We start from the raw sequence: 13,922 nt of genomic DNA, 5'->3' as shown, positions 1-13,922 counted from the left end.
GACTGACTGACTGACTGACTGACTGACTGACTGACTGACTGACTGACTGACTGACCGACCGACCGACCGACCGACCGACCGACCGACCGACCGACCGACCGACCGACCGACCGACCGACCGACCGACCGACCGACCGACCGACCGACCGACCGACCGACCCACCGACCGACCACCGACCGACCGACCGACCGACCGATCGACCGACCGACCGACCGACCGACCGACCCACCGACCGACCGACCGACCGACCGACCGACCGACCGACCGACCGACCGACCGACCGACCGACCGACCGACCGACCGACCGACCGACCCCAACTTCAACTATGCACACACAAAAATCTCAAATCTTTCTCCATCCCTCCCCTCTCAGGGCCAACATAGTGGTGCAGTGTGAGAACTGGTGGAACTTAGCGAAGCAGTTTGCCAGCCGCAGCCCTCCCCTGGACCTGCTGTCCAGCTCAGTACAAAGGACCTTGATGAAGGCCCTGGTTCTGGGGGGCTTCGCACACATGGACTCAGACACCAAGCAGCAGTACTGGACTGAGGTAGGGAATCCTATAGAACCCCAAAGAACACAAAGACTGCCTATTTCTAAAATGTATCTTATTAAAATGTGATTTTAAACCTAACCACACTGATAACCTTAAGCCTAACCTTACATTGAAATTAAGACCAAAAATGTTGTTTTCATGAATTTTTACAATCTGCCAATTTTGACTTTGGAAACCCTACCAAACAGCGCTCACCTTACTGCTGTCCCCCACCCACACAACAACGATGGTATTAATTCATGCAATTTTAGGTTCTGTGCCTCCTCCATGTTGTCAGTACGTACTTCATGTCCCACACCTCATCAATGGGATGGCTTGTTGCAGTGATGTATGACAGCGTGTTCATAGATGTCCAACAATCTGTTGTTAATGCCACGTATCGTGTTTGAGAGCTCGCGCTTTGTACTTGCAGAGCAGCAGGGCTGTCACGGTTTTTCAACATGGCATCTTGTAGTCTGGTTCTAGATATGCCATTAGGGCAAGGTTCCCCAACATGGCATCTTGTAGTCTGGTTCTAGATATGCCATTAGGGCAAGGTTCCCCAACATGGCATCTTGTAGTCTGGTTCTAGATATGCCATTAGGGCAAGGTTCCCCAACTGGCAGCACGCAGGTGATTTCATTTGGCTCCCCATGTTTTCTGAGCCAAAAAAATATATATGTTTTTACATAAAACACTGTAAAAACACCAGCAAATCAGCTCTAAGTGATTTGAATTTTGGAAATCTGTTCCAAAGTATTCCCACGCATAATAGAGATATATGTGATTGTATACAAATGTAAGCAAGGTTTGAAATGTTTGTTTTACTCAAATAATCTATCTGTTTGGGCTTCTTGCAGTCAATTTGTAATTATGTTCCGGCCCCCTGACCATCCGCTCGAGAAAGAATTGGCCCTCGGCTGAATCTAGTTGATGATCCCTGCATTGGGTTATTGAAGCCGACATCCTCTACCATTGACAATGGCTGCATATCAACTGCAATAATTTATGTAATCAGCACTGTGATTTTCTTACTCCGTCCATTATCGCACTGCTGCCAGAAGTGGTTTGGGTCTCACGGTCCCTCTTTTTCAGCATTGCGCTTGTACTGCCACTGTAGCTCAATTCCACCTTACAAAGTTTGCATTTCCTCACCTTCTCATTTACCTTCTCAAAGTATTGCCATACAGAACCCCACTCTCTGAATCCCTAAATGGAACTAACTTCGCACACATGCCCTTCCAAGAACCCAGGGAAATGGAGCCATAACTGAAAGCTCTCGTTTCATTTCCCTTCAGATTTCCTCTATATAGGCTCTCTTTCCCATAGACTTTAGTTGGTAACAAGTTGTGAGATCTCAAGTGTCTTTTCCCTACTGTGGTGATTCTATTTAACCACTCTCCCCATAGACTTTAGTAGTAACAAACGGTGAAGCCAAATGATTTAGCCAAAACCATTACACCTCCCTAGAGTCTATGGTTTGATAATGATCCTCATAATGATCTTGAAGGCCATTCTATAATAATGCAAGACGACTCCAAAGCCATTAGTAGAGATCTATGAATGAGACGGCAGCTGTCTTGCCTTCCAGCTGATGTGACCGTAGAGTGTGTACAGTACAGTAGGCCATTGGAGAAGAGGTGGGAATGAAAATAGCCTGCAGCTGATCTCTCTTCTTCACCACTCTCCTTCTCCTCCTTTTGGGGGTTGGGGCCAAGTTACTGTAAAGCACTTTGTAACAAATGTTGTTGATTGATTGGATGTGATTGATTGATCACCTCTCTCCCTTCATCCCTCTTTCTTCCTTCCTCCCTCCCTCCTTTCTCTTCCTCTCCCTCCAGGTGCTGCACCCCCTCCAGCAGCGCTTCCTCAACCTGATCAACCAGGAGAACTTTCCCCAGATCTGTCAGGAGGAGAGTGTGAAGCGGGAGATCGTGGCCACCCTGGAGGCGCTGTGTGGCATCGCCGAGGCAACGCAGATCGACAACGTGGCGTCTCTCTTCAGCTTCCTCATGGACTTCCTGTCCAGCTGCATCGGCCTGATGGAGGTGTACCGCAACACGCCCGAGACCATCAACCTCATCATCGAGGTGTTCGTGGAGGTCGCCCACAAACAGATCTGCTACCTGGGAGAGGTGAGGATAGCAAAAATACTTAATCGTTTTAATAATAACCACACACTTAGAATTACAAATCCCTACACTTGTATTATGTGTAGAGCAATTTAATCGGATATGGGGGTTCCACTGGAAAGAGTTAACAGCCACCCCTTCTCCCTCTCTGACCCCCCAGTCAAAGTCTATGAAGCTGTATGAGGTGTGCCTGACGCTACTACAGGTCTACTCTAAGAACAACCTGGGCAGGAAGAGGGCTGATGTGGCTGCTGAGGAGGACCAGTACCAGGACCTGCTACTCATCATGGAGCTGCTCACCAACCTGCTCTCTAAGGAGTTCATTGACTTCTCAGACACAGGTGTGGACGGTGGGTGTGTGTACATCTCCACCATCCCCAATGACCATCAGTCTGCATTTATGTATGATATTTTAGGTTCCTAGTTAGTTATCAATACTTACAGAATGCTCTGGTGTGTGTGTGTGTTGATGGTGGAACAGATGAGGTTTTCCGGGGGCAGGAGCAGGGTTCGGGAGCGGCAGGTCGGTCGGTGTCGGCTGCAGACGTAGTTCTGTTTGGAGTAAACATCATTCTGCCTCTCATGTCTCAGGACCTGCTCAAGGTAAGACCCAGGGCCCAGTCTCAATACTTAAACAATGCTTCTTCCTTCCTTGAAGTAATCACTGATGTACATTCTGTCACTGTACTACAAACTGTTGTTAAACTGGTTTGTCTCTGTGTGTTTTCAGTTCCCGTCTCTGTGTAATCAGTACTACAAGCTCATCACGTTCATCTGTGAGATCTTCCCTGAGAAGATCCCCCAGCTACCAGAGGAGCTGTTTAAGAGTCTAATGTACTCCCTAGAGCTGGGCATGACTTCCATGAGTTCAGAGGTCAGCCAGCTGTGTCTGGAGGCTCTGTCCCCCCTGGCCGAGCAGTGTGCCAAGTCCCAGGAGAAAGACACGCCCCTCTTCATCGCCACACGCCACTTCCTCAAGGTGAGGCACCCCCTCCAGGGATTTCCTCCTAACTACAAGGTCTGCTTCATTCCATTATGCTCAAAAATAGGAAATGTTTTGTAATGAAAATCTCTCCCTCTCTAGTTGGTGTTTGACATGCTGGTACTGCAGAAACACAACACAGAGATCACAGTGGCAGCGGGAGAAGCTCTATATACACTAGTGTGCCTGCATCAAGTGAGTATCCTTTGTTTTAAACTTCCTGCACACATGTATCTCATTCTTTTTGATTGGCTATGGTGATGTAAAGCTCACAATGCAGAAATCTCACCCGTGGACTATCCCAAGGTCAAAATGATCACAAGAACGGTGAGCAAAAATCCCAGAACCACACGGGGGACCTAGTGAATGACCTGCAGAGAGCTGGGACCAAAGTAACAAAGCCTAACATCAGTAACACACTACTCCACCAGGGACTCAAATCCTGCATTGCCAGACGTAGTCCCCCTGCTTAAGCCAGTACATGTCCAGGCCCGTCTGAAGTTTGCTAGAGTGCATTTGGATGATCCAGAAGAGGATTGGGAGAATGTCATATGGTCAGATGAAACCAAAATATAACTTTTGGTAAAAACTCAACTCATCGTGTTTGGAGGACAAAGAATGCTGAGTTGCATCCAAATAACACCATACCTACTGTGAAGCATGGGGGTGGAAACTTCATGCTTTGGGGCTGTTTTTCTGCAAAGGGACCAGGACGACTGATCCGTGTAAAGGAAAGAATGAATGGGGCCATGTATCGTGAGATTTTGAGTGAAAACCTCCTTCCATCAGCAAGGGCATTGAAGATTAAACGTGGCTGGGTCTTTTAGCATGACAATGATCCCAAACACCCCGGGCAACGAAGGAGTGGCTTCGTAAGAAGCATTTCAAGGTCCTGGAGTGGCCTAGCCAGTCTCCAGATCTCAACCCCATAGAAAATCTTTGGAGGGAGTTGAAAGTCCGTGTTGCCCAGCGACAGCCCCAAAACATCACTGCTCTAGAGGAGATCTGCATGGAGGAATGGGCCAAAATACCAGCAACAGTGTGTGAAAACCTTGTGAAGACTTACAGAAAACGTTTGACCTGTGTCATTGCCAACAAGGGGTATATAACAAAGTATTGAGAAACTTTTGTTATTGACCAAATACTTATTTTCCACCATAATTTGCAAATAAATTCATAAAAAATCCTACAATGTGATTTTCTGGATTTTTTTTCCTCATTTTGTCTGTCATAGTTGACATGTACCTATGATGAAAATTACAGGCCTCTCTCATCCTTTTAAGTGGGAGAACTTGCACAATTGGTGGCTGACTAAATACTTTTTTGCCCCACTGTATGTGGACAATTTTTTTATTTTATGTAATTGTACCTCCTGTCGGCCTTGTAGGATGACGTAATTTCCTATTCTCTCTCCTCCCCTCGCTCCAGGCGGAGTACCAGGAGCTGGTGGAGTCTCTGCTTGCCACCCAGCGAGACGCCATCATCTACCAGCGACTGGCTGACGCCTTCAACAAGCTGACAGCCAGCAGTACGCCGCCCAGCATGGACCGAAAGCAGAAGGTGGCCTTCCTCAAGAGTTTGGAGGAGTTTGTGTCCAATGTAGGGGGGCTACTTTGTGTCAAATAACTATTAGCCCCCCAGCTCCCCTCCTCCCTAGCCCCTCTATATCCAAGCCGCTCACAGATGATTTACCTACCTACCTTGACCACATCTGACCAAGCCAAACCATTGAGAAGACGGACAGACCGAGCTGATGAGCTGCACTGTTAGACTGTGTGAAAGAAAATAGGGGAGGTTGAGACACTGAAGGGAGCACTGGACTGGACTGGACTAGGGTGTGATTTGGGCAGGTTTCCACGCCCGCTCTTCCCCCTATCCCCTCCTTTTTCCTCAAAGGCCCCCAGCGCACACATACAGTGGCTTCGGGGATTGGGATTTGGTGGGGGGGGGGGGTTAGAGAGGGATGGACTTGCCCCCTGTACCCCTCTGTCCCATCATCCAATCATTGTTTACGTTTGCCAGTGGGAGGGTTGGGATGAACACAGCAGGAGGGGCCAATCTGTTCTGAGAACGCTATGCCCCTTCCTCTCTCCCCATCCCCATCCCCTCGCTCCCCCTCCCAGAGTGCCTTTGTTTTCTTGTTTGTGTCATGTGTCGACTCCAGTGTGTCTGTGTGGCCAAGCTGAGACGTGTCTTACAGCAACAACTGTGCCTGTCACACACACCAAAAACACGGTGGAAGCACGCACATACAAATCTCCATGACCACGAGAGGCTAGATCCCACCACCTTCGGGTTGCTGAACCTGTTAACTGGAGGGCCGATGACAAAAAAACAATTCACTTCGTGTTCATCAAGGGTGTATATATGTGGGGGGGGTTTTAAGTGGAAAAAATGTATGTTTAAAACAATTACTGAAAGTTTTTATAAGATGGCAAAGAAGCTGAATTTGTATGGTTATGATGAGTTCACTTGAAGAAAAGGGAGGCAAGTTTGAAAACGTTGGATTTAGTTTTGATTTCTTTATCATTCTAGATTGTAATTGTATTCTACGCCAACCTTTTGTCTCCCTAGCACCATTTCAGTCCTGACTGCCCATAGCCAATATACAGATAATTGAAGGCCTTAGGAAGTTTGGGCCCTTGAAGTTTAGCAATGTTCTCTCTAGTTTTATTTTTCTATGTCACAACCACTATCTCCACTTCAAAACACACTGAATGGAAGTTTAAGAAGCAATAACAAACCAAAAAAGGAACAGAGCCACTTGTTTTAACCATGGCATTTGAGATGGACTCACTGCCCTTCCTCTGTTTAGAGCACTACCCTGATTTATTTTGGAATGCCTGAATGAATTGTATTGAAATGTAAAAGTGTACATAAACTTATTATATAAAATATTGAGTTGTTTTTCCTCTTCTTTTTAAATTGTTTGTTGTTTTCATTTTGATCCATCTCAATGTCCTGTTATACAGAATATGGAGAAAAAAAAGTTCCATATCCAGTTTGGATCATTCTTGAAAACATAAAACCCAAAGTGCTTTCAATATCTCTGAAATAAAGAATAGTTGAAATTAGAAATTGTTTTCAGAAAATTACATTTACTGAAGTAAATGTGGTGTGCTTGCTAGTCTTGAAGTATTTATGGTTATGAAATGGTAGTAGTAGTAGTGACTGCAGTAGTAGTAATGGTAGTAATAGGGTTTTTGTAGGCTGTTAGTTATAGTGACCTACTGTGGGGTGGTTTGGAATTGTTATAGTGGGCTAGTATAGTAGGCTAGAGAGTACTATCATAAGCCATATGTTTTTAAGCTTTCTAAATGTTTTAGTTACAACATTCTGAATGTTTTGTGGCAGTGATTTAGGTTGAGAATGTTGAAGCTTGCATTCTGCCATTGAAATGAATGGGGGCTTTAACATGCTTTATAGTTTATGAAGTAGGAATGGTAGAAAAAAGCTGTGTTGAAGCCATCTAAGTTGAGTCAGTCTGCACATGTGAACGTTGGGGTGGTGTTAGTAGCTGAAATGCATGGAGCAGTCAATGGTGAATATAAAATGTAGCCTTTGAAGTCTGGAGCTTTTATGCTAATTTGAAATTGTTATAGTTCAATAATAGAATCAACAATCTTTTGAGAACCAAGTTGTCAGTTTGTACATGTCAAAGTTGGTTTGGTGTTTGTAGCTTTAACGGTTCAACAGAAGTGGTGAATCCAAATACTTTATACAATATATATACAGTGGGGGAAAAAAGTATTTAGTCAGCCACCAATTGTGCAAGTTCTCCCACTTAAAAAGATGAGAGAGGCCTATAATTTTCATCATAGGTACACGTCAACTATGACAGACAAATTGAGAAAATAAAATCCAGAAAATCACATTGTAGGATTTTTTATGAATTTATTTGCAAATGATGGTGGAAAATAAGTATTTGGTCACCTACAAACAAGCAAGATTTCTGGCTCTCACAGACCTGTAACTTCTTCTTTAAGAGGCTCCTCTGTCCTCCACTCGTTACCTGTATTAATGGCACCTGTTTGAACTTGTTATCAGTATAAAAGACACCTGTCCACAACCTCAAACAGTCACACTCAAAACTCCACTATGGCCAAGACCAAAGACCTGTCAAAGGACCCCAGAAACAAAATTGTAGACCTGCACCAGGCTGGGAAGACTGAATCTGCAATAGGTAAGCAGCTTGGTTTGAAGAAATCAACTGTGGGAGCAATTATTAGGAAATGGAAGACATACAAGACCACTGATAATCTCCCTCGATCTGGGGCTCCACGCAAGATCTCACCCCGTGGGGTCAAAATGATCACAAGAACAGTGAGCAAAAATCCCAGAACCACACGGGGGGACCTAGTGAATGACCTGCAGAGAGCTGGGACCAAAGTAACAAAGCCTACCATCAGTTACACACTACGCCGCCAGGGACTCAAATCCTGCAGTGCAAGACGTGTCCCCCTGCTTAAGCCAGTACATGTCCAGGCCCGTCTGAAGTTTGCTAGAGTGCATTTGGATGATCCAGAAGAGGATTGGGAGAATGTCATATGGTCAGATGAAACCAAAAGATAACTTTTTGGTAAAAACTCAACTCGTCGTGTTTGAAGGACAAAGAATGCTGAGTTGCATCCAAAGAACACCATACCTATTGTGAAGCATGGGGGTGGAAACATCATGCTTTGGGGCTGTTTTTCTGCAAAGGGACCAGGACGACTGATCCGTGTAAAGGAAAGAATGAATGGGGCCATGTATCGTGAGATTTTGAGTGAAAACCTCCTTCCATCAGCAAGGGCATTGAAGATGAAACGTGGCTGGGTCTTTCAGCATGACAATGATCCCAAACACACCGCCCGGGCAACGAAGGAGTGGCTTCGTAAGAAGCATTTCAAGGTCCTGGAGTGGCCTAGCCAGTCTCCAGATCTCAACCCCATAGAAAATCTTTGAAGGGAGTTGAAAGTCCGTGTTGCCCAGCGACAGCCCCAAAACATCACTGCTCTAGAGGAGATCTGCATGTCAAAATACCAGCAACAGTGTGCGAAAACCTTGTGAAGACTTACAGAAAACGTTTGACCTGTGTCATTGCCAACAAAGGGTATATAACAAAGTATTGATAAACTTTTGTTATTGACCAAATACTTATTTTGCTGTATACAAGCACACCATTCCAGACCAGTCTGCATGTTTTATAGTTTGAATGTCATTTCCATCTTAAACAGTTGCAGACTAGTAGCGACCAGAATTTTTCCCATTAAAGTCTATGGCCCCTGAAATTCTACAAATATGGTTGTAGTGTAAAAAGTATAAGTAGTATAATATAATAATAATATGCCATTTAGCAGACGCTTTTATCCAAAGCGACTTACAGTCATGTGTGCATTCATTTTTACGTATGGGTGGTCCCGGGGATCGAACCCACTACCCTGGCGTTCGCCATGCTCTACCAATTGAGCTACAGAGGACCACAAAACGTTTTTTTTACAAGCACACTGACAATCATCAGTACTGGTGCCAGTCTGCACGTGTTAAAGGAGTAGTTCACTATTTTAAAACTTGATGTTCGATGGTTCCTCACCCTGAAAGTAGTCTATGGGCCAGGAGATACTATAATCCATGGTTCAGTTTTCTTTAAACAGCCACTACAAACTTCAGCTAACTTTATCCACCACAAGCTAACAATCAATGGAATTGATGGGGGCATGTGAGCATGTTTTTTTAAAGTCGCCAAATCACCTTAAGTAGCATCAAACCAAATACGGAGTTTGTTTGAATAGATTTTCGGTGATTTGGACATTATCACTTCCATTGATTGTTAGCATGTGGCGGCTAACGTTAGCTGAAGTTTGTAGTGGCTATTTAAAGATAACAGAACCATGGATTACAGTTTCAGGGGGAGGGACCATCTAACATCAAGTTGTAAAATAGTGAACTACTCCTTTAAAGTGAAAGTTATTTATAAATGTTACATGGAGAAAATCGGACCTCCCTTCAGCAAAATATATTTAACCTAAACCCTCCCTGAACGCTTCAAAAAAAAAGTGACCTTTCCCTATATACAAACCAATTAAGTGGATAGAGAACATGCCTACCGTTTACCCTCACTTCTTGGACAGACCAGAGCCTTAGATATGCAGTTTTAGAGACTGTTCTTCATCCTGTATGCATTACATGGCAACGCATGCATTTTGATGGCGCTGTGGGCCAGAGGGTTGTGGGTTCACAGACCACCGTGGACAAACAAGAGTAGGGGTGGAAAGATCTCCTTATAGTAAAATAATCTATCGTATTTTCAGGTCATTTTTTTAATACCACACAAATGACCGAAATTACAGGCTAAGAATGGACAGAGAGATATGCCTATGTGTTCATCTTATCATATAATCTCCAACACTAAATCAGTGTGTCTTGTTTGCAACGAAACTGTCCCTGTTTGCAAATAATTCAATCTAAGAAGTCATTAGGAATCTGAGCATGGTACTTTCAGAAGTTAGGCCTACCTTTCCACCCCAGATAGAGTAGGCCTGCTGACACAGAAAATGTAAGCTTTAACTGCTGGCTCCTCTTCTTCCATGGATTAACCCAAGGAAAGGTCACAAGTGTTTCCCTAAAAGCTGTCTGAGTTTAAACATCTATTGTACAGAAAGTGAATAGCTTAATCAATTGATAGTGACATAATTAGGTTACTTCCCAAGCAAAGTCATGTTTTGTCTCCTCGGCTATAGAAGGTTGTAGCTCAGCCTTTCCCGGGTATATTTACAGCTTGTTTGTAGCTTAAAGCATTGCGGACCAAAGCGCTGTTAAACAGTAGATCACTTTATATAAATCGATCTGTTTTATTATCTTCAAAATCTTAAACTAACAAAGGGTAGTCCTGTGCTTTTTGCCATTTATTTTAATAAAAGGTAGGCCTATGGCATACCCCCTGAATTCGAGTCCTGGTTTTAAATGAAAAGCCCTTCACTGACAGGGAGGTAGGCTATTTAAAGAGTGCATGGTGGGTGGAGGAATTGGCCGACAAAATCTATGGATATAGCAGCCTATAGCCTAATTTAGTCTGTCGAACAGGTAGACCTACCTCTTATTTATTAAATATCAAGAAATAGGCTCCAACACAAAGCCCTGTTGTTGTTAGTAAAGTCAAATTAAAATGAAGACTGTTGAAATGAATTATGCCTACTCGAATTTCCCTACTTTCAGCACCATGCGCTGTCCATTTCCGATTGATTGTGCCTCAGCTGCTGCTTCAAGTTTCAGCATCACAATGTAAGTTACTCGAATCTGGCTTATTGTGAAGTCAATAACTCTGATAAATACATAATGGGCAATAAACATATTGTTTTTATTCAAATCAAGTATAGTAGTAGCAAGCTATCAAAGTTTACCTCCGGTCCTCCTCATCTTCGCGCTCTCCTCAAACTGAGCAGAGCATAGGCTATAGGCTAGGATGCCCGCAAGATATTGCTTTTTTGGGGGGGGGGACTAGGCCTAATAAATAAATACAAATCGGAAGAAACCTTTGACTCTCCTCCTGAACTGCCACTGTAGGTCTACACAGCACCGTATCGGTGCGTGGGTAAAACCACTGGGGAAGCCCCCAGTGATTTTAACATTTTAATTCATATTGCGACCGTGATATATAGGCCTAAATTCAACCACACCTTTGTTTTTATCACAAAACCGGATAGCAACCTCTGTCCAGTAAAGTCCACAAAGCATATTGCATGTACAGTAACAGACAGTTACATGACCTACGGCATGGTTCATGTTTCCGACATTTTCGGACCACTAAACAAGTATTAATTTAGAACCACAGAAAGTTACTGCAAGTCGCAAAGAAACAGGAGCTGCCTCCACTATTCCAGCACCATTTCAACTTCAACATTTCAACATAATCAAATCACCTCTGCTTAGTCTAATACAGTGAAAATCCAATCAACGTAAGCTAAATATGATGTGGCTGTCCATGGTTCTGATTTATGTGTGTGTGTGTGTGTGCGTGCGTGCGCGTTCGTGCAAGTAGAAAAACATGTTGACTCACCCTACTTATAGAGAAACGCCAATGCCATCCTCTTCTCTTTCATGCTCGCTGTCTTTCCTTGTCATATTATGCTTGCGCGCATCAACGAGCGTCTGAGTAGCAGGCGCTAAAATAGAACTTGGTTCTATTTTTGACGCTTGAAGCACTGCAAGTCCCGCCTCTATGATACGCCTCTCCCATCTCCTCATTGGTTTTTAGGACCATATACCCACGTGGGTGGTGGAAAGTTTCCCTTTTATCTGTGAAGTAATTGTAGGAGTAGAGAACAAAACTCAAAATGGGTAAAAATTCTAAAGATCCAGAAAAAAAAGACCTTGTGCATTTCAGGTAAAATAACAACCCAATGTTTATATACCCATTTACACTTTAGTCATTTAGCAGACGCTCTTATCCAGAGCGACTTACAGTTAGTGCATACATCATTTTTTTATTTTTCATACTGGCCCCCCGTGGGAATCGAACCCACAACCCTTGTGCTTTGGCAAAGTGGGTGGGGTTATATCCTGCCTGGTTGGCCCTGTCCGGGGGTATCTTCGGATGAGACCACAGTGTCCCCTGATACCCCCCTGTCTCAGCCTCCAGTATCTATGCTGCTACAGTGGGGGAAAAAAGTATTTAGTCAGCCACCAATTGTGCAAGTTCTCCCACTTAAAAAGATGAGAGAGGCCTGTAATTTTCATCATAGGTACACGTCAACTATGACAGACAAAATGAGAAAAAACATTCCAGAAAATCACATTGTAGGATTTTTAATGAATTTATTTGCAAATTATGGTGGAAAATAAGTATTTGGTCAATAACAAAAGTTTCTCAATACTTTGTTATATACCCTTTGTTGGCAATGACACAGGTCAAACGTTTTCTGTAAGTCTTCACAAGGTTTTCACACACTGTTGCTGGTATTTTGGCCCATTCCTCCATGCAGATCTCCTCCAGAGCAGTGATGTTTTGGGGCTGTCACTGGGCAACACAGACTTTCAACTCCCTCCAAAGATTTTCTATGGGGTTGAGATCTGGAGACTGGCTAGGCCACTCCAGGACCTTGAAATGCTTCTTACGAAGCCACTCCTTCGTTGTCCGGGCGGTGTGTTTGGGATCATTGTCATGCTGAAAGACCCAGCCACGTTTCATCTTCAATGCCCTTGCTGATGGAAGGAGGTTTTCACTCAAAATCTCACGATACATGGCCCCATTCATTCTTTCCTTTACACGGATCAGTCGTCCTGGTCCCTTTGCAGAAAAACAGCCCCAAAGCATGATGTTTCCACCCCCATGCTTCACAGTAAGTATGGTGTTCTTTGGATGCAACTCAGCATTCTTTGTCCTCCAAACACGACGAGTTGAGTTTTTACCAAAAAGTTTTATTTTGGTTTCATCTGACCATATGACATTCTCCCAATCCTCTTCTGGATCATCTAAATGCACTCTAGCAAACTTCAGACGGGCCTGGACATGTACTGGCTTAAGCAGGGGGACACGTCTGGCACTGCAGGATTTGAGTCCCTGGCGGCGTAGTGTGTTACTGATGGTAGGCTTTGTTACTTTGGTCCCAGCTCTCTGCAGGTCATTCACTAGGTCCCCCCGTGTGGTTCTGGGATTTTTGCTCACCGTTCTTGTGATCATTTTGACCCCACGGGGTGAGATCTTGCGTGGAGCCCCAGATCGAGGGAGATTATCAGTGGTCTTGTATGTCTTCCATTTCCTAATAATTGCTCCCACAGTTGATTTCTTCAAACCAAGCTGCTTACCTATTGCAGATTCAGTCTTCCCAGCCTGGTGCAGGTCTACAATTTTGTTTCTGGTGTCCTTTGACAGCTCTTTGGTCTTGGCCATAGTGGAGTTTGGAGTGTGACTGTTTGAGGTTGTGGACAGGTGTCTTTTATACTGATAACAAGTTCAAACAGGTGGCATTAATACAGGTAACGAGTGGAGGACAGAGGAGCCTCTTAAAGAAGAAGTTACAGGTCTGTGAGAGCCAGAAATCTTGCTTGTTTGTAGGTGACCAAATACTTATTTTCCACCATAATTTGCAAATAAATTCATAAAAAATCCTACAATGTGATTTTCTGGATTTTTTTCCTCAATTTGTCTGTCATAGTTGACGTGTACCTATGATGAAAATTACAGGCCTCTCTCATCTTTTTAAGTGGGAGAACTTGCACAATTGGTGGCTGACTAAATACTTTTTCCCCCCACTGTATAGTCTATGTGCCGGGGGGCTAGGATCAGTCTGTTATAT

General features: G+C 44.1%; 1 protein-coding gene across 4 annotated transcripts in view; it reads left to right on the top strand.

Annotated features, from left to right (window-relative positions):
- Positions 1 to 6,545, top strand: part of LOC121571695 (exportin-4) — a 51,778-nt gene extending 45,233 nt beyond the window's left edge. The window contains exons 16-22 of one of the 4 annotated variants that reach the window (XM_041883320.1): positions 375 to 549; positions 2,376 to 2,669; positions 2,827 to 3,007; positions 3,148 to 3,269; positions 3,397 to 3,645; positions 3,751 to 3,843; positions 5,077 to 6,545. In XM_041883320.1, the coding sequence (XP_041739254.1) occupies positions 375 to 549; positions 2,376 to 2,669; positions 2,827 to 3,007; positions 3,148 to 3,269; positions 3,397 to 3,645; positions 3,751 to 3,843; positions 5,077 to 5,274 (1,312 nt within the window). In that variant the 3' untranslated portion in view covers positions 5,275 to 6,545. Of the gene's footprint in view, positions 1 to 374; positions 550 to 2,375; positions 2,670 to 2,826; positions 3,023 to 3,135; positions 3,270 to 3,396; positions 3,646 to 3,750; positions 3,844 to 5,076 lie in introns of all 4 variants that reach the window. The other 3 variants (XM_041883317.1, XM_041883319.1, XM_041883316.1) reach the window with 3 other exon arrangements.
- Positions 6,546 to 13,922: the final 7,377 nt, after the last annotated feature.

Source organism: Coregonus clupeaformis, chromosome 29 (assembly GCF_020615455.1).
Source record: "Coregonus clupeaformis isolate EN_2021a chromosome 29, ASM2061545v1, whole genome shotgun sequence".
Classification (NCBI taxonomy): Eukaryota; Metazoa; Chordata; class Actinopteri; order Salmoniformes; family Salmonidae; genus Coregonus; species Coregonus clupeaformis.
This window is presented reverse-complemented; position numbering and strand designations above follow the sequence as displayed.